Raw genomic sequence first — 25,581 nt, 5'->3', positions numbered from 1 at the left:
CTGTACAGACAAGAACAGGGAAGTATTTATCCATTATCCTGATTAGAATTCCTCCAACACCCAAAACAAGATAACTTGTCATTGACCTCATTGTTGTTTGTGGGGTTATGGATCAAATAGTCTCCACATTAACACATGTAACATCAGCACTACACTGTCATGTAATTCGCTGTATACGAAGCACATAGGGATGTTTGCAAGTTATGGTAGCTCCAAGATAAATGCAAGTCATTTCCTAATCCTTGCTAGCCAGTGGAGTGGTAAGGTAAGCAGAGCTGGGTTAGGCCAGCTGATCCGAGGAACCCAGAAGAAGGTCCTGAGGCCTACTCTGCGATTCCGTCAGATCAAAGCTGATCTGTAGCTCAACTCCATTTCGTTGCCTTTGTTTCAAATCCCAATGAAACCCTTTCCCAACAAAAGCATGTTGAAAATTCCAGTAATTGTCCCAGAGAATCTTTTGGGAGAAAGAGTTCCAAATTTTCACTATCCTTTGGGTGAAAAAATGCATCCGAAAGTTCTGGTGATGTTCCCACTCATTCTCAGTTCTCTCGTTAGAGGAAACAATTTCTTTCTACTTACCCAGTCAAAATATGTTGAGATGAATAGATCATTTCAATCTTCTAAACTCAAGAGAATACAAACTAAGCTTATAGAACTTGTCCTGATACTTTAATACTCAAAGCTTAAGTGTTTTGTATTTGCTTTGGTGCCACTGGCTGCATTTTGACAGGGTGGGAATAAACGCACAAAATCCAGCAATCAGGCTGTGTTTCACAGCTATTCCCACATCAGTAAATTCTGCCCAAGCCACTGCTGTTCCCGCGGCCGTGACGATAACAGGAAAATATTCCTGCAGATTTGCTACATTCAGAAAGGGGAGGTCAGACAAGCTTTTCATTTAAAAGCTGGGTTCGATTCTTGGCTTGGGCCACTGTCCGTGTGGAGGTTGCTAATTCTCCTCGTGTCCGCGTGGGTTTCCTCCGGGTGCTCCGGTTTCCTCCCACAGTCCAAAGATATGTGGGTTCGGTGGATTGGTCGTGCTAAGAAATTGCCCCTTAGTGTCCAGGGATGCGTAGGTTAGAGGGATTAGTGGGTATAATATGTACGGATATGGGGGTAGGGACTGGGTGGGATTGTGTTTGGTGCAGATTCATGGGCCGAAAGGCCTCTTTCTGCACTGCATGGGGTCTAATATCTCCTTCAGCATTGTCAGCTGACGGAGTCCAAACAGATTCCTGCATCTTCTAACACTGTCAATACTCATTGTGACCAGCCACCTCTAACCTGTTTTACAATCTCTCTCTCTCTAATAATGCCTGGACTAGATTTGGTTTTTTTGTCTCTTGCGTTGCAAATTCCTTGGTTTTCATTTCTGCATGTTCTCTACACGGGGGGGGATTGTGGAACCACAAATCCAACCAATCGGATCGCTCGGTCTCAGCCTCCTGGCTCGGTTCCAGGGGCTAGGTTACATTGACGGCCAGAAAGGTTCTTGGCGGTACCACCTTGCTCCTGGTAGGAGCCGGCTGGTTCCACTGCTGGCTGGTTGTTGGGTTGTTGCGTTCGCTGACTTGCAACGTCTCAGTCAAACCAGCCTCCGTGTGGGCCACCTGCATCACGTGCACTTTATTGACAATGGTTTTCCGCAGCAGGCAGTTGAAGACTTTCTTGAAGCCCTTGCGGAAATGCTTGGAGACCAAGGCGTAGACAATGGGGTTGAGGCAGGAGTTGGCATAAGACATGCAGTGCGACAGGAGCCTGAAGGCGTAGGTGGCTTGGTTGAATGGGAAGTGGCCAAACCAGAAACACAAGATAACCAGGTGATGGGGCAGCCAGCAGAGGCAGAAGAGGACGGCCACGATGATAATCATCTTAGTGACCTTGCGCTTGGCCTTCTTTGACTCAGACATGTCTTCGATAGGATCCACGGCAGTCCAGAGATACCTGATGGTCCTGGTGTAGGCCAGGCTCAGAATCAACACCGGAATGATGTACCCAAAGATGAAGGTGGAAAGGTCCATAATCTTGCGTCTGTACTCATCCCAGACCGGGAAGCAGAGCGTCATGCCCCTGTAGTGAACCACTTGGTAGTAGCTGAGATAAGGGCTGGCAAAGATAAATGAGATCCCCCAGATAATGCAGATGGCAGTCAGGGCATTTTGGGGCGTCCGCAGCTCGCGAGAGCGCAGTGGGTAACGAATCGCCAGGTATCTGCAAGATAGGAGAAGATGGAAACCATGGGTTTAATCACAGAAACCCTACAGTGCAGAAAGAGGCCCTTCGGCCCATTGAGTCCACAATCCCACTCAGGCCCTACCCCCATATCCCTACACATATACCCACTAATCCCTCTAACTTACACACCCCTAGACACTAAGGGGCAATTTCCTAGCATGGCCAATCAACCTAACCCGGACATCTTTGGACTGTGGGAGGAAACCGGAGCAAACCCACGCAGACACGAGGAGAATGTGCAAACTCCACACAGACAGTGACCCGAGCCGGGAATCGAACCCAGGACCCTGGAGCTGTGAAGCAAAGCAGTGCTAACCCACTGTGCTACCGTGCCGCCATTAATCAATCTCCAATTTCACAGAAAGGAAATTTGCCAAGGATTTAGGGGATTGTCTTGGTTGGTAACAAAGTGGTCAACAATGAATGGGCAATCTGTTGCCCACTATCACATTAGACATACGCTTATAGTGGAACAGCCTACGAAGTAACCAGGGAATTGTGTTAAATACATTACTGAAAGTTCACTGTTAAAATCAGGGCATCTGAACAAGATGTGGAGGTGCCAGCGTTGGACTGGGGTAAATGCAGTAAGAAGTCTGACAACACCAGGTTTAAGTCCAACCGATTTATTTGATAGTAAACTCACAAGCTTTTGGGGTTTGCCCCTTCGTCAGGTGAATGGAGAGTTCTGGCCTCAGACAGAGCATATAACAGCACAGACAGTTTACAGATTACTGATTAGAATGCAAATTTTTAGTTGTAAATCAGGTTAGGTGTAAAGATTTGCATTCTAATCAGTAATCTGTAAACTGCCTGTGATGTTATATGGATTGCTGTCTGTGCTGGATTACTGAGTGCAGTTTGATTTCCATATTTAAAGCAGGGTATACTCACATCGGAGGCAGGTACAGTGAAGGTTCATTAGATTGACCCCCTGGAATGAGACGCTCCAGAGACTGAGCAAATTGGGCCTATGCTCTCTGGAGTTTAGCAGAAGGAGAAGTGATCACATTTAAACAGACAAGTTTTCTCGGGGGCTTGACAGGGTATAGACACTGAGAGGTTGTTGATCTTTTAGGAGCGAGATTAGAAGTTTTTTAACTGTGTGAGGGTTTTGAAATTTTGAAATTGTCTACCCCAGAAGATGTGCTCCATCACTGAGTCTACTCTAGGCTGAAATATCCACGTTTTTGGTCTCTCAGGGAACTAAAGGGAGTGAGTGGGAAAGGGGAACTGAGGCAGAAGATAAAATATAAGAACACAGAATAGGCCCAAGGGGTTATCCAGTTCCTGTTAATGATGTTCTTCTGTAACAATAATCATCACAACTTCATTCAGTTGTGGCTATCATAGAATCACTACAGTGCAGAACTAGGCCATTTGGCCCATCAAGTCTGCACCAACCACAATCCCACCCAGGCCCTATCCCTTTAACCCCACATATTTACCCTAGCTAGTTACCCTGACACTTAGGGGCAATTTTAGCATCCACCGAGCCCGCACATCTTTGGACTGTGGGAGGAAACCGGAGCACCCGGAGGAAACCCACACAGACACGGGGGAGAACGGGCAAACTCCCACACAGACAGTGACCCGAGCCGGCAAAAGGGAGTTGCCTACAGAGGAAAGGGGGAAAAGGGAAGAGGAGTGGGGCCTAGCTGAGTTACTCTGGCAGAGAGCTGGCACAGACACAGTGCACTGAATGATCTCTTTCTCTGCTGTAACCATTCTGTGATACTATTTGTATCCTCATTTCAGTGAGCTCAGCCCTTTTGAAGTTACATACAAGTCTCCTGGTATTTGCTATATCTGAATTTTGGATCATGATAAATGGATTCATTTTGCTGCTATCGCCTCCTTTCTATTTTCAGCATCATTAACAAAAACCACATGAGAACGAGCATTGCTTCTGCTGTTTCTCTTGAAGCATCAGGCAGTCAGGCAATATGTTCATCAACTCTGACTCTCAATTCACTTGGGCTTTCTCAGTTTATATTGGTTGAATATAATATCCCATTAAAGCAATCTTGCTGTTCTCACACACACCCTTAGCGGAAGAAATTATTCTCCTACTTGTCTGTTGATGGTGCTTTGTGTGTTTGCTCGGATCTTTTGCATTTGAGACGTTTGAATATTTTGGAGCTTTCTCTCACCCATGGGATCAACTTCATTTACATTCCCTCCCGCACCCCACCCTCCCATTCAAAGATTGAGTGAAGAAATTTCTCTTCATCTGTGTCCTAAATGGACTGCCCCTTATTTTGAGATTGTGTCCCTTGATTCCAGACTCACCGCTCAGGAGAAACTACCTGTCTGCATCTACCCTCTTGCACCCTGTAAGAACTTTTTAAGTTTCAATGAGATCAGCTTCTCATTCTTTGAAACGCTATAGAACATCCACCCAAATGTGCCCCTGAGATATCAGGCGATGCTGCCTCCCTTTCTGAACTTACAGATTATAATCACTCCGTGGTGGTATGTGGTGATGGTCCCTTTAAGGGTCACCTGGCCTGGGGGAGCAATTGGGATTCAGAGTGGGGAAATCACCCCTGGGGGTCTTTCTTCGACAGGAGACGTGTAGGGAGCTAGGTGTTGGCATGAGGCTGCTGTTTTCTCATTACTAAATTCTTCTTAATAAGAACGTAAGAAATAGGAGCAGGAGTAGGCCATCTAACCCTTCGAGCCTGCCCCGCCATTCAATAACATCATGGCTTCTCTTTTAATTCACAGGTTTTAAGTCGGTCTGCCTTGTGTCCAACGAGGGGCATACACGCGATGGGTCGTACTTGGGCTGCTCTTGGTTGTTCGAGATTGGCCTAGTTGAGATAGCGAGGCATCTTGAGGAGAATTGTTTGATAGAGCAGACGCAGCACGGTTTCGTTAAGGGGAAGTCGTGTCTGACGAATTTATTGGAGTTCTATGAGGATGTGTCTAGGGCGGTGGATAGAGGAGAGCCGGTGGATGTGGTCTTTCTTGATTTTCAGAAGGCGTTTGACAAAGTACCTCACAAGAGGTTATTACAGAAGGTCGGGGGCGTGGAGTTGGGGGTAGGGCGTTAGCGTGGATCGGGGATTGGCTGTCAAATAGGAGGCAGAGAGTGGGGGTCAGTGGGTGCTATTCAGATTGGCAGTTGGTGACTAGTGGAGTGCCCCAGGGGTCGGTGCTGGGGCCTCAGCTATTCACCATTTATATAGATGATCTGGAGGAGGGAACTGAGTGTATGGTGTCGAAATTTGCTGATGACAGCAAGATTGGTGGAACGGCAAATTGTGTGGAGGGTGTGGAGAGGCTGCAGAAGGATCTAGATAGGCTGAGCGAATGGGCCAGGAACTGGCAAATGGAATTTAATGTTGGCAAATGTGAGGTTGTCCACTTTGGTAGGAATAATGGTAGGAAGGACTATTACTTACGTGGCGAAAAACTGCAGCATGCGACGATGCAGAGGGACCTGGGGGTCCTTGTGCATGAGTCGCAAAAACCCAGCCTGCAGGTGCAGCAGGTGGTCAGGAAGGCTAATGGGATGCTGGCCTTCATAGCGAGGGGGATTGAATATAAAAGTAGGGAGGTCTTGCTGCAGCTGTATAGGGCACTGGTGAGGCCACAGCTGGAGTACTGTGTGCAGTTTTGGTCGCCGCACTTACGCAAGGATATTTTGGTCTTGGAGGGAGTGCAGAGGAGGTTTACTAGGCTGATGCCGGAGTTGAGGGGGTTGAACTATGAGGAGAGGCTGAATAAACTAGGCTTGTACTTGTTAGAGTTTAGAAGAATGAGGGGAGATCTCATTGAGACGTATAAGATGTTGAATGGGATGGATAGGATGGAGGTGGAGAGGCTCTTGCCGCTCAGAAAGGACAGTAGGACTAAGGGGCACAGCCTCAAGATAAAGGGGGTGCGGTTTAGAACGGAGTTGAGGAGGAACTTCTTCACTCAAAGGGTGGTGAATCTCTGGAATTCTCTGCCCGTTGAAGTGGTGGAGGCTGCCTCGCTCAATATTTTTAAGACGCGGGTTGATAGGTTTTTGATAGGCAAGGGGATTAAGGGTTATGGGGAGAGGGCGGGAATGTGGAACTGAGCCACGACAGATCAGCCATGATCTTATTGAATGGCGGGGCAGGCTCGAAGGGCTAGATGGCCTACTCCTGCTCCTATTTCTTATGTTCTTATGTTATGTTTAGTGCTTCATGTCGTTAGTGTGTGTTAAAACTGGACCAGATACTGGGCAAAACGACAGCTCAGTGACTATCACTGTTTGCTGTGCAGATACATGGATTTGGGCCGGTGTCTGTGGGAGTTTGCGCATTCTCCCCGTGCTTGCATGGGTTTTCTCCGGGTGCTCCAGTTTCCTCCCACGCCCCAAAGATGTGCTATTAGGCTGATTGGAGGTAATAAATTGCCCCTAAATTAGTTTTCCCTCAATGTGGAATGCCATAAGCGTAGATAAGGGTCATGGGTGGAGGGGGGACTGGTAATGTTAAAATGGCAGCACGGGCTTGTTTCCCGGGCTGTTTTTGTTCTTTGTTCTTTGTATCTGAAGTGGATCAGTTCCACTTTCCCTCTTTCTCCCCATAACCCTTAATTCTCTTGTCCATCAGAAATCTATCTACCCGTGACTTAAATATATTCAGCGAGGTAGCCTCCACCACTTCAATGGGCAGAGAATTCCAGAGATTCACCAACCCTTTGAGTGAAGAAGTTCCTCCTCAACTCTGATCTAAACTGCCTTCCACTTATTTTGAGGCTGTGTCCCTTCTTGGATTCATAAATGAGACCTATGAAAATGCTTAATTACACACTGCCTCCCCTTGTACTAATCCTGAATCCAAGTCCCATTTCTTCTAAAATACCTACCACTTTCCGTCTCAAAACCTACTTGAAGGTCCCTCTTAGAATCACCGTATTTACCCCTTAATCTCTCTCTTGTAGTGAATAGAAGCCTAATCTGTGAACTAATTCCTATTGGCAATCTCGCTTCACTTGAATCTGCATCAAAAGCAGATTAGCACACAAAACGTTATTAAAAGTAACTATTATCACGTCCTTTGAATCATGCAAGGATGGAAACTGTAATAAATCGGTGGTGAAAGTAACAAGGGATTTATTGCCAATGATTAAGATTTACAACAAAAGGTCAGGCAGAATGCGGCTATTAAACTCTCCTCCCGGTCTCTAACTCCAGAACCTCCTCGACCCCGGATACATTCCCTTGCTCCCAATTAACTCAGCTTCCTGCCTCAACAGTCCATAGGGTCTGGCCCAATGGCATGGCCCTCAGCCTGATAGGGGCCACGGTCCCACAGAAACCCAAGTACACATTTCTCTATATTTAATTTCTTAGTGATCTTAAAACAATCGGTTTAAGAACACCGATTGTCCTTAAAACATCCTCGACCCCAAGCTTCATCATCACGCTTAATTCCAAAATTAGCCTCCAGTCTTGTCTAAGTGCAAACCCATTCAGCTGGCCAATCGAGCTACACAGCTGCTCTGTTTCATCTTCAGACCTGGCCTGATCTTTTTCTGATCTGGAGCGATGGGATAAAAGTAACACTCTCTAAATTTTATATTGCTGATTCCCCAGACTTACTCTCTAAACCAATATATTTAAAAAGCCCCTGAGGCTATGATTGCCAATCTTAAAACCCTCATTAACCTTATTAATAACACAATTCTCCAATCCCGCAGTGCTACTCCATAAGAAATCATCAACATGCATTATGGAGAGACCTGGTATCTTTTTGATACCAATAAAAAATTGCTTTTAATTGAGTACAACCTACTTACAGATCTCCCTGAAAAATATCAGCCCCCTTGAGACATAATTCAGGCTATAAATACATTTGTTCAGTTTGCCTCTTTAGGTGGTTTCAGAAACACATCTCTCTGAAGTTATCACTCTGCAAAAATGTGGTTTTTATGTCAACTGATCTACACTCCCATGAATATGTGGCGAGAAGGGTGAAAAAGACTTTCAGTCTTAATTTTTTCATTGTGGGAAAGTGCAATCTAACATCTGTATCGCTACTCAAAACTTTGAGTAACAAAGCTAGCTTTCACCTTTACGAGCTCTATCTAGACTGCCCTTAACTGCTAATGAACACCAAATTCCCTCAAATACCCCAGTAAGGGCAGTATGGTGGCACAGTGGTTAGCACTGCTGCCTCACAGTGTGAGGGACCCAGGTTTGATTCCCAGCTCGGGTCACTGTCTGTGTGGAGTTTGCACATTCTCCTCATGTCTGCGTGGGTTTCATTCAACACAGAAACCCTACACTGCGGAAACAGGCCCTTTAGCCCATCGAGTCTGCACCGACCACAATCCCACACAGGTCCTACCCCTATATCCCTACACATTTACCCACTAATCCCTCTAACCTGCACATCCCAGGACACCAAGGGGCAATTTTTAGCACGGCCAATCAACCTAACCCGCACATCTTTGGACTGTGGGAGGAAACCGGAGTACCCGGAGGAAACCCACGCAGACACGAGAAGAATGTGCAAACTCCACACAGACAGTAACCCGAGCCGGGAATCGAACCCAGGTCCCTGGAGCTGTGAAGCAGCAGCGCTAACCACTGTGCTACTGTGCTGCCCATTTCCTCCGGGTGCTCTGATTTCCTCCCACAGTCCAAAGATGTGTAAGTTAAATGGATTGGCCATACTAAATGGGCTAGTATGGGTTTCTCTTTCAGAGCGTTAGGTGCAGATTCGAAGTGCTGAGTGACCTCCTTCTGTACCACCGGGACGCTGTGGTAATTCCTTTTATAACAAGAGTTGGTGACCTGAAATGTTGACTGTTTCTCTCCACAGAAGCTGCCTGACCTGACTAACCATTCACACCACACTCCTGCTGCAGTGAGGGCAGAGAATGTGGTACCCACTGGCAAATTACTGTGGGTGCTGGGAATCTGAAACTGCTGGAGAAACTCAGCGGGTCTGACAGCATCTGTGGAGCAAGAATGGAGCTCATGTTTCAAGTCAGGATGACCCTTCATCAGAGCAGTAATCCAGGTGTGTTCTCACTAAACCCTATACAACTGCAACAAACTTCATCCTGGGAACTCCAAATCCTGCCCAGTAAAGACTAACTTTAATTTGCTTTCCTAATTGCTTGCTGTACCTGCGTGTTAATTTTCTGTGTTTCTTGTAGGAGGATGTGCAAGTTTTTGAATATCAACGCTTAGAAGTTTCATGCCTTTTAAACTACGCTAAGCTTCTCTATTCTTTGTACTACTTTCACATTTCCCCATATAATACACCACCCGATAGGCCCTTCGGCCCTCGATGTTGCGCCGACCAGTGGAACCAATCTAATGACCCTCTAACCTAAACTATTCCAATGTTATCTGTATGCCTATCCACTGACCATTTGAACGCCCTTAAAGTTGGCGAGTCCACAACTGCTGCAGGCAGGGCATTCCACGCCCTTACTACCCTCTGAGTAAAGAACCTACCTCTGACATCCGTCCTATAATTACCACCCCTTAATTTAAAGCTATGTCCCCTTGTGTTAGCCATCACCATCCGAGGAAAAAGGCTCTCACTGTCCACCCTATCTAACCCTCTGATCATCTTGTATGCCTCAATTAGGTCACCTCGTAACCTTCTTCTCTCTAATGAATAACCCTCTTCTCTCTAATGGATTCCTTCCATCTCTCTTCTACATCTCTATGCAGCTTCTTACAATCCCACCCAACTTTCACAACACTGCAGTTATGCACATTTCACAGAACGTTGCAGAGGATACAAGTGCAGTAACTTCACACGAAACAAGCTTTATGTTAAATGGATTGTATTTATATAGCACCTTGACCATTATAAAGGTGCTTCACAGGACCATTATCACAGAAAGAAATTAAGAGGAAGAAAGGGTATTTTTTAATTAGCTCTTCTCGCCAGCCTAGGACATCCTAAAGTGGTTTACAAATAACAAATTGCTTTTAAAGTGTAGTGGCTGATGCAATGTGAGAAATACAGCAGGCAACCTGTGAACAGCAATCAGGTAATAACAGAATCATCTGTTTTTAGTGCTATTGACTGAGGGATAAAGATTAGCCAGGGTAATAACAGCTCTTTGGAATGGTGCCCTGGGATTTTTTTTACATCCACCTGTAATCTTGAAGACATGTTGTATAAATGTATCTCGTATTCTCTCAAGTGTAGAAAATTAAGGCATGATCGAATTGTAGTGTTTGAAATTATCTTTTACATCCAGGTGCAATCTTGATGCTTAAAGCTCCCTCTACACTGTCCCCATCAAACACTCCCAGGATAGAACATAAGAACATAAGAAATAGGAGCTGGAGTAGGCCATCTAACCCTTCGAGCCTGCCCCGCCATTCAATAAGATCATGGCTGATCTGAAGTGGATCAGTTCCACTTTCCTGCTTTCTCCCCATAACGCTTAATTCCCTTGTCTGTCAAAAACCTATCTACTTAAATATATTCAGCGAGGTAGCCTCCAGCACTTCAACGGGCAGAGAATTCCAGAGATTCACCACCCTTTGAGTGAAGAAGTTCCTCCTCAACTCCGATCTAAACTGCACCCCCCCTTATCTTGAGGCTGTGTCCTCTAGTCCTGCTATCCTTTCTAAGCGGGAAGAATCTCTCTACCTGTACCCTACCTACCCACTTCATTATCTTATACGTCTCTATAAGATCCCCCCTCATCCTTCTAAACTCCAACGAGTTCAGACCCAGTCTATTTAGTCTCTCTTCATAGTCCAACCCCGTCATCTCTGGGAGACAGAGTGAATGGATGGGAGGTTGGTTTGTGTGATGGATTGGGCTACATTCACGACCTTTTGTAGTTTTTTTTTGCAGTCTTGGGCAGAGCAGGAGCCCATACCAAGCTGTGATACAACCAGAAAGAATGCTTTCTATGGTGCGTCTGTAAGACTAATACCAGACACTCCAAATTTCCTTAGTCATCTGAGAAAGTAGAGGCGTTGGGGGGGCTTTCTTCCCTATAGTGCCAGCATGGGGGGGGGAGGGGGAGGGAACCAGGACAGTTGTTGGTGATCTGTACACTTGAAGCTTTCGACCATTTCTACTTTGTTCTCGTTGATGTAGACAGGGGCATGTTCCCTACATTCCTGTACTCTGTCTCATCATTGTTTGAGATCTGACCCACTATGGTGGTGTTGTCAGCAAACTTGAAAATCGAACTGGAGGAGAATTTGGCCGCACAGTCATAGTTGTATAAGGAGGGGGCTGAGAACACAGCCTTCGAAGGCACTGGTGTTGAGGATGATTGTGGAGGAGGTGTTATTGTCTATCCTTACTGTTTGTGGTCTTCCGGCATGTGTAAGTGCACCACACAAACCCGAATGATAATCTTACATTGTCAGACTCCACCTGCCAACCGATTGATCAGCACTCTCTTCTCATAATAAAAGAACAAAGAACAACACAGCCCGGGAAACAGGCCCTTCGGCCCAACGAGCCCACGCTGCCATCTTAACAATGTGTTTTTCCTCCACCACCCTTGACCCATGTCCGTGCTTATGGCACTCCACATTGGAAACCAGATTGAGGGGAGAATAATTTAGGGACAATTTGTTACACCCAATCAGCCTAAGAGCACATCTTTGGGGTGTGGGAGGAAACCGGAGCACCCGGAGAAAACCCACGCAAGCACGGGGAGAATGCACAAACTCCCACAGACACCGGCCCAAATCCATGTGTCTGCACAGCAAACAGTGATAGTCACTGAGCTGTCGTGGTGCCCAGCATCTGGTCCAGTTTAAGTGTACACTAACGACGTGAAGCACTAGGCTACTCTCGAAACATCCAAGAGCAGCCCACGCACGACCCACCGCGTGTATGCCCCTCGTTGGACAACCAGAAAGAATGCTTTCTATGCACCTGCGGAGTAAAAGAGAAAAACATCAACACATGTAACAGTTGATTTCCAGGAACGTCCCGAGGCTCTGATCCTTATTTAAAACAGTCTCCTCTAACCCTCCATCCCTGTTTCACTCATGTGCCTATCTAAGTAAACCTTAAACAAGTCCAGCGTGCCTGCCTCCACCACCTTACTTGGCAGTGCATTCCATACCCCCACGACCCTCTGTGTGAAAAACCTCCCTCCAGTATCCAAATTATACCTCTCCCCCCTCACCTTAATGTATAAAGTTGTTCCCTTTATACTTGGTATTCTTGGGAAGTGTTCTGATGAGTCCTGACGAAATACTTTGACAACATATATTTGCAGAAATACTCGTGTCCAAAGATATAAATCTGGGTTGATGATGGTTAGAATAAACAGAAGAATATAAAATGAAGAGGCAAGAATTAGGAGTACAGGGGTCAGGTCAATTTTATGGGTATCGTCATGATGGGCAAGACAAAAACTCACCGTTTTTTAATAATTCTGTTTCAGTTGCAGGTGAAACAAAATTTAGACAAGCATTTTATTGAGAGTTTGGATTTGGAGTGAGGCTTGTGGATGGTTTGTAATGAGTTTTGTTTCCTGAGGGTTCGGAGTGAGATTTACTGAGAATTTGGAGTGGGGTTGATGGAGGGAGTGAATGGAGTGGGGTTTTTGGAGGGAGTGAGGGGAGTGGGGTTTATGGAGGGAGTGGGTGTGGAGTGGGGTTTATGGAGGGAGTGAATGTGGAGTGGGGTTTATGGAGGGAGTGAGTGTGGAGTGGGGTTTATGGAGGGAGTGAGTGTGGAGTGGGGTTTATGGAGGGAGTGGGTGTGGAGTGGGGTTTATGGAGGGAGTGAGTGTGGAGTGGGGTTTATGGAGGGAGTGGGTGTGGAGTGGGGTTTATGGAGGGAGTGGGTGTGGAGTGGGGTTTATGGAGGGAGTGAGTGTGGAGTGGGGTTTATGGAGGGAGTGAATGTGGAGTGGGGTTTATGGAGGGAGTGGGTGTGGAGTGGGGTTTATGGAGGGAGTGAGTGTGGAGTGGGGTTTATGGAGGGAGTGAGTGGAGTGGGGTTTATGGAGGGAGTGAGTGTGGAGTGGGGTTTATGGAGGGAGTGAGTGGAGTGGGGTTTATGGAGGGAGTGGGTGTGGAGTGGGGTTTATGGAGGGAGTGAGGGGAGTGGGGTTTATGGAGGGAGTGGGTGTGGAGTGGGGTTTATGGAGGGAGTGAGTGTGGAGTGGGGTTTATGGAGGGAGTGGGTGTGGAGTGGGGTTTATGGAGGGAGTGAGTGTGGAGTGGGGTTTATGGAGGGAGTGAGTGTGGAGTGGGGTTTATGGAGGGAGTGAGAGGAGTGGGGTTTATGGAGGGAGTGAGTGTGGAGTGGGGTTTATGGAGGGAGTGTGGAGTGGGGTTTATGGAGGGAGTGGGTGTGGAGTGGGGTTTATGGAGGGAGTGAGGGGAGTGGGGTTTATGGAGGGAGTGAGTGTGGAGTGGGGTTTATGGAGGGAGTGAGTGGAGTGGGGTTTATGGAGGGAGTGGGTGTGGAGTGGGGTTTATGGAGGGAGTGAGTGTGGAGTGGGGTTTATGGAGGGAGTGAATGTGGAGTGGGGTTTATGGAGGGAGTGAGTGTGGAGTGGGGTTTATGGAGGGAGTGGGCGTGGAGTGGTGTTTATGGAGGGAGTGAGTGTGGAGTGGGGTTTATGGAGGGAGTGAGTGGAGTGGGGTTTATGGAGGGAGTGGGTGTGGAGTGGGGTTTATGGAGGGAGTGAGTGTGGAGTGGGGTTTATGGAGGGAGTGAGTGTGGAGTGGGGTTTATGGAGGGAGTGAATGTGGAGTGGGGTTTATGGAGGGAGTGAGTGTGGAGTGGGGTTTATGGAGGGAGTGGGTGTGGAGTGGGGTTTATGAAGGGAGTGAGTGTGGAGTGGGGTTTATGGAGGGAGTGGGCGTGGAGTGGTGTTTATGGAGGGAGTGAGTGTGGAGTGGTGTTTATGGAGGGAGTGGGTGCGGAGTGGGGTTTTTGGAGGGAGTGAGTGTGGAGTGGGGTTTATGGAGGGAGTGAGTGTGGAGTGGGGTTTTTGGAGGGAGTGAGTGTGGAGTGGGGTTTATGGAGGGAGTGAGTGGGGTTTATGGAGGGAGTGAGTGTGGAGTGGGGTTTATGGAGGGAGAGTGGAGTGGGGTTTATGGAGGGAGTGGGTGTGGAGTGGGGTTTATGGAGGGAGAGTGGAGTGGGGTTTATGGAGGGAGTGGGTGTGGAGTGGGGTTTATGGAGGGAGTGAGTGTGGAGTGGGGTTTATGGAGGGAGTGGGCGTGGAGTGGTGTTTATGGAGGGAGTGAGGGGAGTGGGGTTTATGGAGGGAGTGAGTGTGGAGTGGGGTTTATGGAGGGAGTGGGTGTGGAGTGGGGTTTATGGAGGGAGTGGGTGTGGAGTGGGGTTTATGGAGGGAGTGAGTGTGGAGTGGGGTTTATGGAGGGAGTGAGTGTGGAGTGGGGTTTATGGAGGGAGTGAGTGGGGTTTATGGAGGGAGTGAGGGGAGTGGGGTTTATGGAGGGAGTGGGTGGGGTTTATGGAGGGAGTGGGTGGGGTTTATGGAGGGAGTGGGTGGAGTGGGGTTTATGGAGGGAGTGAGTGGGGAGTGGGGTTTATGGAGGGAGTGAGTGTGGAGTGGGGTTTATGGAGGGATTGAGAGGAGTGGGGTTTATGGACGGAGTGGGTGTGGAGTGGGGTTTATGGAGGGAGTGAGTGGGGTTTATGGAGGGAGTGAGTGGGGTTTATGGAGGGAGTGGGTGGAGTGGGGTTTATGGAGGGAGTGAGTGGGGAGTGGGGTTTATGGAGGGAGTGAGTGGGGTTTATGGAGGGAGTGAGGGGAGTGGGGTTTATGGAGGGAGTGGGTGGGGTTTATGGAGGGAGTGGGTGTGGAGTGGGGTTTATGGAGAGTTTGAGTTTGCAATATAGCTTCTTATTATCTGATATTTGCATTTATCTGAATTTGGATTCCACTGACACGGATTATTAACCTTTCACACATCATGTCCATCATCGCACTGAATGTGTTCTTATAAAGAAATGCACTTTATTTCTTTCCTGTCATTACACGCTGTCATTTACCTATTGTTTGATGTTTTGTTATGAAAGTATTAAACCTTGGCACACACACATGTTAAAAATATATCTGCTGTGGGCTTAAAACCTTGAAGATCCCACTTATTGCTCATGATTCAGAATGTCAAACATATGTCTCCTTTCTAGTAGAGTGGTTCCTTTCTATCCATTGTACCACAAGTACCACTATTAATATATCACCTTATATAACTGTGCACACTGCGGGGCACGTTTCCTCATAAACTGCCCACATCACAATCTTTTCCCATCAATTTGTAAACTTTGTTAATCAGCACCAATTTTAGATTTTTTTTCCTCTCCACAACATGTTTTGCCCCTCCCAGTGTCATTTCCTCATTCTGACTGATCTAAGCTGATAAAATGCCAAGGAATGGTAATGGGAAACTAGATGTAATTCATGATCCTTTCCATAAATCCCCAATGATCTGATACTCCCACCTCACCAGCTCGTCAGCTACAACTCTCACCAACTTTTACAGATGGCCCATAGAAAGCATTCTTTCTGGTTGTATCACAGCTTGGTGTGGGCTCCTGCTCTGCCCAAGACTACAAGGAACTCCAAAAGGTCATGAATGTAGCCCAATCCATCATGTAAACCAACCTCCCATCCATTGACTCTGTCTACACTTCCTGCTGCCTCAGCAGAGCAGCCAGCATAATTACGCACCCCGGACATTCTCTCTTCCACATTCTCCCTTTAGGAAAAAGATACAAAAGTCTGAGGTCATGTACCAACCAACTCAAGAGCAGCTTCTTCCCTGCTGCCGTCAGACTTTTGAATGGACCTACCTTGCATTAAGTTGATCTTTCTCTACACCCCAGCTATGTACCTTTGTTTCCTTCTCTATGAACGGTATGTTTTGTCTGTATAGTGCGCAATACTTTTCATTATGTTAATACATTTGACAATAATAAATCAAATCAAATCACCAACCCTGTACATGTCGTATAACTGGCGCTTGTAATCTAGTTACGTTTGGCAAAAACTTGCATTTGTGTAGCACCTTTAGCAGTAAGGTGTCCGATGATATTTCACAGAAACGGTACCAAAAATGTAACACAAAATCACACAGGGAGATGTTAGCATCGGTAAGGCGTGGGTTTTAAGTAACGTCTTGACAGAGGAAATGCAGAGGTTGAGAAAGCATAATGTCGAGCCTAGGCAGCGGAAGACTCTTCCACCTTTAGCGTGGCATTGTAAACCAGGGGTTTACACGTGGCCAGAATTGGAGGAGATACCTGAGGGTTCTACACATGTCTATCCCTGGCTTGCTGCAATGTTCCAGTGAAGCTCAACACAAACTGGAGGAACAGCACCTTATCTTCCAGTTGGGCACATTGCAACCTTCCCGTCTGAACATGCAACAACTTCAGATGATTAGCTCTACCCCATCCCTTTGTTTTCGTTTTATTTCACTTTTTACTGTTCTACTGTCACAGTTTACCCTCTGATTTCAGTTTCTCTGCCCTTTGGCCATTCACACCCTTTATTCTCTCTGTGGACTGCCATTCGCAGCCTTTCCCCTGGTTTCTGTGACTATGACTCATCTTTCATTCCCTTACCCTGCAATATAAATACCTCCCACTTTCTCTGCCTTTTAGCTTTGACAAAGGGTCATCCAAACTCGAAACGTGAGCTCTTTTCTCTCCTTACAGATGCTGCCAGACCTGCTGAGATTTTCCAGCATTTTCTCTTTTGGTTTCAGATTCCAGCATCCGCAGGAATTTGCTTTTATCCGTTCCCCAGGGTAAAGCCTTGACCAATCAAAATCAACTTGCCTGCCTTGAATGTAAACAATGCTTGGCCATTAACTGACGGTTATTAATTAACCTCCACCAATAACGCTTACCCGAAGATCAGAGACCGAATGCCCGTGATCGCTGAAGTGTTCGCCAACAGGGAAGGGAACAGTCTTGCCTGGTGATTGTCGAGTGGTGTTCATTCATCCATTGTCATCAACAAATGAATTAAACAACAACGGATGAATGAACACCGCTCGACAATCACCAGGCAAGACTGTTCCCTTCCTGTTGGCGAACACTTCAGCGGTCACGGGCATTCAGCCTCTGATCTTCGGGTAAGCGTTCTCCAAGGTGGCCTTCACAACACACGATGGCGCAGAGTTGCTAAGCAGAGACTGATAGCCAAGTTCTGCACACATCCCGGCCTCAACCGGGATCTTGGGTTCATGTCGCACTATCTGTGACCCCCGTGACTTGCCTGGGTTTGTAAAATCTCACTTACTGTCATGTCTGGAGACAATACACATCCCTTTAACCTGTGCTTAACCCTCTCTCCACTCACGTTGACTGTACCTTTAAGACGTGATTACCTGTAAAGTCTCCAACCATTATTTTGTAAATTGAGTTTGTGTCTTTATATGCCCTGTTTGTGAACAGAACTCCCACCCACCTGACGGAGGAGCAGAGCTCCGAAAACTAGTGGCTTTTGCTACCAAATAAACCTGTTGGACTTAAACCTGGTGTTGTGAGACTTCTTACTGTGTTTACCCCAGTCCAACGCCGGCATCTCCACGTCTTTCAAATCTCACTCCAGGGATTGTTGGCCAAGGAAGAAGTATCAATGACTCAGTTCCATAAATTTATACTCAGGTCACACCACCTTACCGCGCGCCCCCCCCCCCCAAACAAAACAGGGAATCAAGACCAACAGGAGATTCCTAGAGGAAATATTTCTCTGATAGCTGTTTGCACACAGTCGGTACATCTGGCACACTCTCAACCACTCCCCCACCCCCCCAGTGCATTCCAAACTGCTTCATTCTATATCGTAACTCTAATACAGCCTCCCTGTCACTATTTCAATACTCTACCCCTCACATGTCAGTGCCTGACACTGCAGCTGATAACCAGAACCTGGCAATGTTTAAGAAGCTCAGGCTGGAATTGCTGCTTCCTCCGTTTCCCCAGTAGCTGGTTTTATCACTTCACTGACAAACTGTTCCCTTTCCTTTCCTGAGAGTAGCTGGGTATCGATGGAAGCAAGCCACAGATTCTAACAGAGCATCAGACCCGGATCCAACTTGTTCGAAGTTCTTCACAGTTAACACCAGGTGATTTCCGTACAATTTATTCGATGTCTGGATCACAGTTTTGCGAAATGGATTTAAACAGAATCAGCTGGAGTTCGGTGACAGGCAGCAGCGAGAGGAAATTATTCAGAGTTCCCATTGCCACCGAGAGAGAGACAACTGACCCGGGTCAGACAGTAACACACACACGCACACTGACACACACACACTGACCCGGGTCAGACAGTAACACACACACGCACACTGACACACACACACTGACCCGGGTCAGACAGTTACACACACACACAAACACACACACACACACGCACACACACACTGACCCGAGTGGGACAGTAACACACACACACTGACCCGGGTCAGACATTAACACACGCAGTGCGGTCTATGGTTGCTTACCCATGTAGCTCCCCTCAGTCCTGTCTCCCCCTCCAATCCATCCCACAGCACACTCTGAAATCCCAACTACTCTCCTGGGACCCTGTGTCTGCCCCACCCATGCCCAGTGTATGATGTTGTCCCCCCCCAGCCCCAGCTGGTTTGGTTCCTGACCCAGCAATAACCCTCTCTCTGTGTTTGGGACCCACCTGTCCACAGACACTGCAGCCAGGGTGAAGCTGCTGGCGTACACGGTGAGGTAGATGAAGAAGTGGACAGCCTTGCACATGAAGGATCCAAAGACCCAGGAGTCCAGGGTGTAGATGGTGGCCTGGAACGGCACACAGCACAGGATGAAGCACAGGTCCGCCACTCCCAGGTTCAGGATGAAGATGTTGGTGGTGTTAGTGTTCGCCTGGCCGTTCCGCAGCAGCACAGCCAGAACCAGGCTGTTCCCCACCGTCCCCAGCAGGAAGATCAGGCAGAAGACCACGGGCACGATCACACTCTCAGGTCTCAGCTCCCAGACCTGGGAGGAATTCCAGCTCCGACTCAGATTCATCCTGCAGCCCAACCGGGATCCCACCTCCCAACCCTCAACAGAGCCCACGTGTGGGGAGAGTGGGAGGGTGAGAAGGCGCTGTCACTGGGCTTAGCTGCTGACTGCAAGCTCCTCTCTCTCTCTCTCTCTGTTTGCTGCCCGTAGAGCTCTTTATAGCCTCCACTTGTCTCAATGACTGGTTACCAGGACGACATTAATTCGCTTCCTCACTGATGGTGACGATTGATATCTGCCTCCCGCCACCAGCCCAGGGGAGGGGGTTAGGAGACAGAACAAGAAACTCAAACTACCCTTGCCCCCCAACAGTTCTGAACCGTCACCACCCCCCCCCCACCCCGCAAGAGTGAAAACTCCCAAACCACCCGGGGAAGATAGTGCTGCAGTTAAATTCACAGTCTATACATTTCCTTGGCAAATCCAGTATTACTGTTAGCAATATTGTGTGTGTGTCTGTGTGTGTTCCTGTGTATCTGTGTTCCTGTGTGTGTGTTCCTGTGTGTGTGTGTGTATGTTCCTGTGTGTATGTGTTCCTGTGTGTGTGTGTTCCTGTGTATGTGTGTGTGTGTGTGTTCCTGTGTGTGTGTGTATGTCCCTGTGTGTGTGTGTGTATGTTCCTGTGTGTGTGTGTTCCTGTGTGTGTGTTGTGTGTTTGTGTGTGTTCCTGTGTGTGTGTGTATACGTTCCTCTGTGTGTGTGTGTTCCTGTGTATCTGTGTTCCTGTGTGTATGTGTTCCTGTGTGTGAGTGTGTGTTCCTGTGTGTGTGTCTGTGTGTTCCTGCATGTGTGTGTGTATGTTCCTGTGTGTGTGTGTTCCTGTGTGTGTGTGTTTGTGTCCCTGTGTGTGTGTGTGTGTGTGTGTGTGTACATGCCTTTGTATGAGTCTGTGTTTGTGAAATCATTCACCAATGTTTCACTGTGTTCTCAGTTTCACAGTACTCTTGCTCTCAGTTCTAGTGTTGGGGTTTCAAGTGCTACCCTGGACACCTGGGCACAGGTTGGCTTGGAGTTCCAGCACTCAAGGAACATTGCACCATCTGAAATATTCGACTGTGGCCCTGGCTATCCTCTGGGTGGATCTCCTAGGTTGGAGTACCTGCCTAATCCTGCTCTCAATAACGACCTTTCACCAGGCACTAAAGTGTTGTTGCAGGATAATATCATCTGCTGATTTGGAGTTCTGCTGCTTAAACCTGAAAATGTGAAGGTGCGAGGAGGTGGAGTCTCTTGTTGAAGAAAACTGCCACATGAGAAAACTTGCGAGGTTAATGACACTGTTATAACTGGAGTGAATAATAATGTTCACAATCGAGTTCAGTGGTTAGCTGGCGGTGTGCCTCAGGGGTCAGTGCTGGGACCACAACTTTTCACACTACACAATAACAATTTGGAAGAAGGAACTGAAGGCACTGTGGCTAAGTTTGCAGATGATACCCATCCTCCATCCAAAGTACAGAACCTCACACTTTTCCACATTGTATTCCATCGGCCACTTATTCGCCCACTAACCTGTCCAAGTCCTTCTGCAGCCCCCCTGCTTCCTCAACACTACCCTTCCCTCTACATATCTTTGTATCATCTGAAAACTTAACAAAAGTGTCTTCAGTTCCTTCCTCCAAATCGTTAATGTATAGTGTGAAACGTTGTGGTCCCTGAGGCACACCACTAACCATCGGCTGCCATCCTGAGAAAGACCCCTTTATCCCCACTCTCTGCCAGTCAGCCAACCCTCTATCCACGCCAGGATCTTACCCTTAACACCATGGGCTCTTAAATTATTTAACAGTCTCCTATGCGGCACCTTGTCAAAGGCCTGTTGGAAATCTAAATAAATCACATCCACTGGTTCTCCTTTATCTAACTTCCTTGTTATCTCCCCAAAGGACTTCAACAGGTTTGTCAGACATTACCTGCCCTTAATGAAGCTGAGCTGACTCAGTCCTACTTTATCATACACTTCCAAGTACTCTGTGATCTCTTTAATAACGGACTCTAAAATCTTGCCAATGACCAAAGTCCAGCTAACCGGCCTATAATTTCCTGTCTGCTGTGTCCCGCCCTTCTTAAACAGCAGTGTTACATTAGCTACTCTCCAGTCCTCTGGGACCCTCCCTGCCTCCAGTGATTCCTGAAAGATCACCACCAATGTCTCCACAATTTCCTCAGCTATCTTTTTTGGAATCCTGGAGTGTAGTCCATCCGGTCCAGGTGATTTATCCACCTTCAGACCTTTCAGTTTCCCCAGAACCTTCTCCCCAGTGATGGACACTACACCCACTGTGCCCCCTGACTCTTCTGGAGCTCTGGCATCCCACTGGTGTCTCCCTCTGTGAAGACTGATGTAAAGTAACTATTCAGTTCCTCTGCTTTGTTTCCTATTATTACTTCTCCAGCCTCATTTTCCAGTGGTCCAATTTTTGCCTCTCTCTTACCTTTTATATATTGAAAAAAAACTCTTCCCGTCTTCTTTTACATTACCATCTAGCTTACACTCATATTCCATCTTCTCCCCCTTAGTGCTTTTTTCGTTGTCCTCTGCTCACTTTTAAAGTCTTACCAATTCTCTGGCTTTCCGCTAATCCTCACCACTTTCCTTTTGTTTTTATGCTGTCCTTGATTTCCCTCGTCAGCCATGGATGCCTGGTTCTCCCCTTAGCCTGTTTCCTCCTCCTTGGGATGAATTTCTGTCGTGCCTCCCGAATAACCCCCAAAAACTCCTGCCATCGCTGTTCCACTGTCTTCCCTGCCCGGCTCCCTTTCCAATCAACTCTGGCCAGCTCATGTCTTTGTAGCTCCTTTATTTAACTGTAATACCATTATATCTGACTCCAGTTTCTCCCTCTCAAGCTGCAGGGTAAATTCTATCATATTGTGGTCACTGCTCCCTAACGGTTCCTGCACCTTAAGCTCCCTCATCAAATCTGCCTCATTACACATCACCAAAACCAGAAATGCCTGTTCCCTATCGGTTCTGTCACAATCTGCTCCAAAAACCCATCTTTTAGACATTCCACAAATTCCTTTTCTTGGGATCTTTACCGACCTGATTTTCCCAGTCCACCTGCATATTGAATGCCCCCCCCATGATTATTGTAATATTGCTTTTGTTCTAAGCCTTTTCTATCTCCTGATTTATTTTCTGTCCCACATCCTGACCACTGCTGTACATAACTCCCATCAGGATCTTTTTACCTTTGCGATTCCTCAACTCCACCCACAGAGATTCTGTGCCTTCTGATCCTATGTTGTTTCTTGCTATCGATTTAACTTCATTCCTTCCTAACAATACAATCCTTTTGCCCATCCACCTGTCCTTTCGATGGGAGACATGTCTCTGGATATTTAGATCCCAGCCCTGATCCCCTCGCAGCCACGTCTCTGTGATGCCCACATTGTACTGCTGTATTTCATTGTGCGCGACAGGCTCATTTACCTTGTTCCATACCCTGCTCACATTTAGGTACAACACCCTCAGTCCTGCACTGACCACCTCCCTTCTCCTCCCACATTCGGAATGACTGCTCGCTCCTTAAAAAGCCAATAATAGATTGCAGGCCTTTCCAAAGAACAACACAGCACAGGAAACAGGCCCTTCGGCCCAACGAGCCCGCGCTGCCATTTTAACATTGTGAGTGCCGTCCTCTACCTGTGACCTTTGTCTACGCCTGTTGGGCTCCACAATAAAGGAACCATAACCAGATCGAGGGGAGACTAATTTAGGGACAATTTGTTACACCAATCAGCCTAAGAGCACATCTTTGGGGTGTGGGAGGAAACCGGAGCACCCGGAGAAAACCCATGCAAGCACGGGGAGAATGTGCAAACTCCCACAAACACCGGCCCAAATCCATGTACCTGCCCAGCAAACAGTGATAGTCACTGAGCTGTCGTGTTGCCTGTCAGATGGTCCAGTTTAAGCGTACACTAACGCCGTGAAGCACTAGGCTACTCTCGAAGCAACATCCAAGAGCAGCCCTCACACGACCCACCGCGTGTATGCCCCTTGTTGGACAACAAGGCAGACCGAATCACCTGTGGATTAAAAGAAAAATCAATAAACACAACTTATAGAGACATTCACGGAAGATCCCCAGAAGCTCAAACGTAAGACAAGTGAGCCATGAAATATGTGGGAAGGTCCATAGGAATCAATTGGTTCCCAGGAACGTCCTAAGGCTCTTGATCTTTATTTAGATCAGTCTCCTGTATCCCTCCATCTCTAGTCCGCTCATGTGCCTAAGTAAACCTTAAACAACTCTAGCGTGCCTGCCTCCACCACCCTACTTGGCCGTGCATTCCAGGCCCCTACCACCCTCTGTGTGAAAAACCTCCCTCTAACATTTGAATTATACCTCACCCCCCTCACCCTAAGCCCGTGACCCCTCGTAATTTTCGTATCCAACCTGGGAAAAAGCTAACCACTGTTCAGTCTATCTATACCCTTCATATCTGATACACCTCTATTAGATCTCCCCTCATTCTCCGTCTTTCTAAGGAGAACAGCCCCAATTTGCCCAATGTCTCCTCATAGCTCAGTCCTTCCATACCAGGCAGCATCCTGGTAAATCAGGATTTCCCTTAACATTGTGAAGAAATTCAGGCAGGTAGGTAGCTGGCAAGAAGCCACATGTCAGATTTTATGCCTCTGAGTTTGTGTGTGTGTGTGTGTGTGTGTGTGTGTAACTGGGTGTGTGTGTGTGTGTGTGTGTGTGTAACTGGGTACGTGTATCTAATTGGGTATGTGTGTGAGTGTGTGTATGTGTGTGTGTGTCTGAGCCTGTGTGTATCTGCGCGTGTGTGTGTCTGGGTATGTGTGTGTGAGTGTGTGTGTAACTTGGTATGTGTGTGTGTGTGTAAAACTGGGTATGTGCTTGTGTGTGTGTGTGTCTGAGTATGTGTGTGTGTGTGCGTCTGGGTATGTGTGTGTGTGTGTGGGTGTGTGTGTGTCTGTGTGTGTGTGTGCGTGCGCGCGCGTCTGCGTGTGTGTGTGTGTGTGTGTGTGTGTGTGTTTTGCTCTATTCTCACTGTCTCTCTCTATATTTCACATCATTCAATCCTATAACCTTTTTATCTGATGCATCTGGAATGAGACTGTGCTGCTTTTCATCAGTAAAGGAAGAAATTTATAACAATTCCCTAAAATTAGAATTTAATAAGCATTGATTCAGAGAGATGATAACTCAGTGAGCGTAGGAGATGAAAATATCATGCCACTGTTGCGTTGAGCTGAGATGTCTCATAAAGAGGAGATACACTCTACCCCTGAGCCCAGCCTCAGGGCCTAGAACTAAAAATCAAACACTCCCAGGACAGGTACAGCACGGGGTTAGATACAGAGTAAAGCTCCCTCTACACTGTCCCCCATCAAACACTCCCAGGACAGGTACAGCACGGGGTTAGATACAGAGTAAAGCTCCCTCTACACTGTCCCCCATCAAACACTCCCAGGACAGGTACAGCACGGGGTTAGATACAGAGTAAAGCTCCCTCTACACTGTCCCCCCATCAAACACTCCCAGGACAGGGACAGCACGGGGTTAGATACAGAGTAAAGCTCCCTCTACACTGTCCCCATCAAACACTCCCAGGACAGGTACAGCACGGGGTTAGATACAGAGTAAATCTCCCTCGACACTGTCCCCCCATCAAACACTCCCAGGACAGGTACAGCACGGGGTTAGATACAGAGTAAAGCTCCCTCTACACTGTCCCCCCATCAAACACTCCCAGGACAGGGACAGCACGGGGTTAGATACAGAGTAAAGCTCCCTCTACACTGTCCCCCCATCAAACACTCCCAGGACAGGTACAGCACGGGGTTAGATACAGAGTAAAGCTCCGTCTACACTGTCCCCCCATCAAACACTCCCAGGACAGGGACAGCACGGGGTTAGATACAGAGTAAAGCTCCCTCTACACTGTCCCCCCATCAAACACTCCCAGGACAGGGACAGCACGGGGTTAGATACAGAGTAAAGCTCCCTCTACACTGTCCCCCCATCAAACACTCCCAGGACAGGTACAGCATGGGGTTAGATACAGAGTAAAGCTCCCTCTACACTGTCCCCCCATCAAACACTCCCAGGACAGGGACAGCATGGGGTTAGATACAGAGTAAAGCTCCCTCTACACTGTCCCCCATCAAACACTCCCAGGACAGGTACAGCATGGGGTTAGATACAGAGTAAAGCTCCCTCTACACTGGCCCCATCAAACACTCCCAGGACAGGTACAGCACGGGGTTAGATACAGAGTAAAGCTCCCTCTACACTGTCCCCCCCATCAAACACTCCCAGGACAGGTACAGCATGGGGTTAGATACAGAGTAAAGCTCCCTCTACACTGGCCCCATCAAACACTCCCA

General features: G+C 47.5%; 1 protein-coding gene across 1 annotated transcript; it reads right to left on the bottom strand.

Moving 5' to 3' along the window:
* Nucleotides 1–1,463: 1,463 nt before the first annotated feature.
* Nucleotides 1,464–19,220, bottom strand: LOC145356502 (galanin receptor 2b-like). The gene is made up of 2 exons (XM_080209230.1): nt 18,868–19,220; nt 1,464–2,211 (listed from the first exon to the last, which is right to left on the bottom strand). Exons 1-2 carry the CDS (start codon nt 19,218–19,220, stop codon nt 1,464–1,466), a joined length of 1,101 nt encoding a protein of 366 aa, XP_080065356.1.
* Nucleotides 19,221–25,581: the final 6,361 nt, after the last annotated feature.

The sequence above is a fragment of the Carcharhinus amblyrhynchos genome, chromosome 21 (genome assembly GCF_965287045.1).
Source record: "Carcharhinus amblyrhynchos chromosome 21, sCarAmb.v2.hapA, whole genome shotgun sequence".
NCBI lineage: Eukaryota > Metazoa > Chordata > Chondrichthyes > Carcharhiniformes > Carcharhinidae > Carcharhinus > Carcharhinus amblyrhynchos.
Note: the sequence above shows the minus strand (reverse complement) of the source record. Positions and strands in the feature narration are given on the sequence as shown.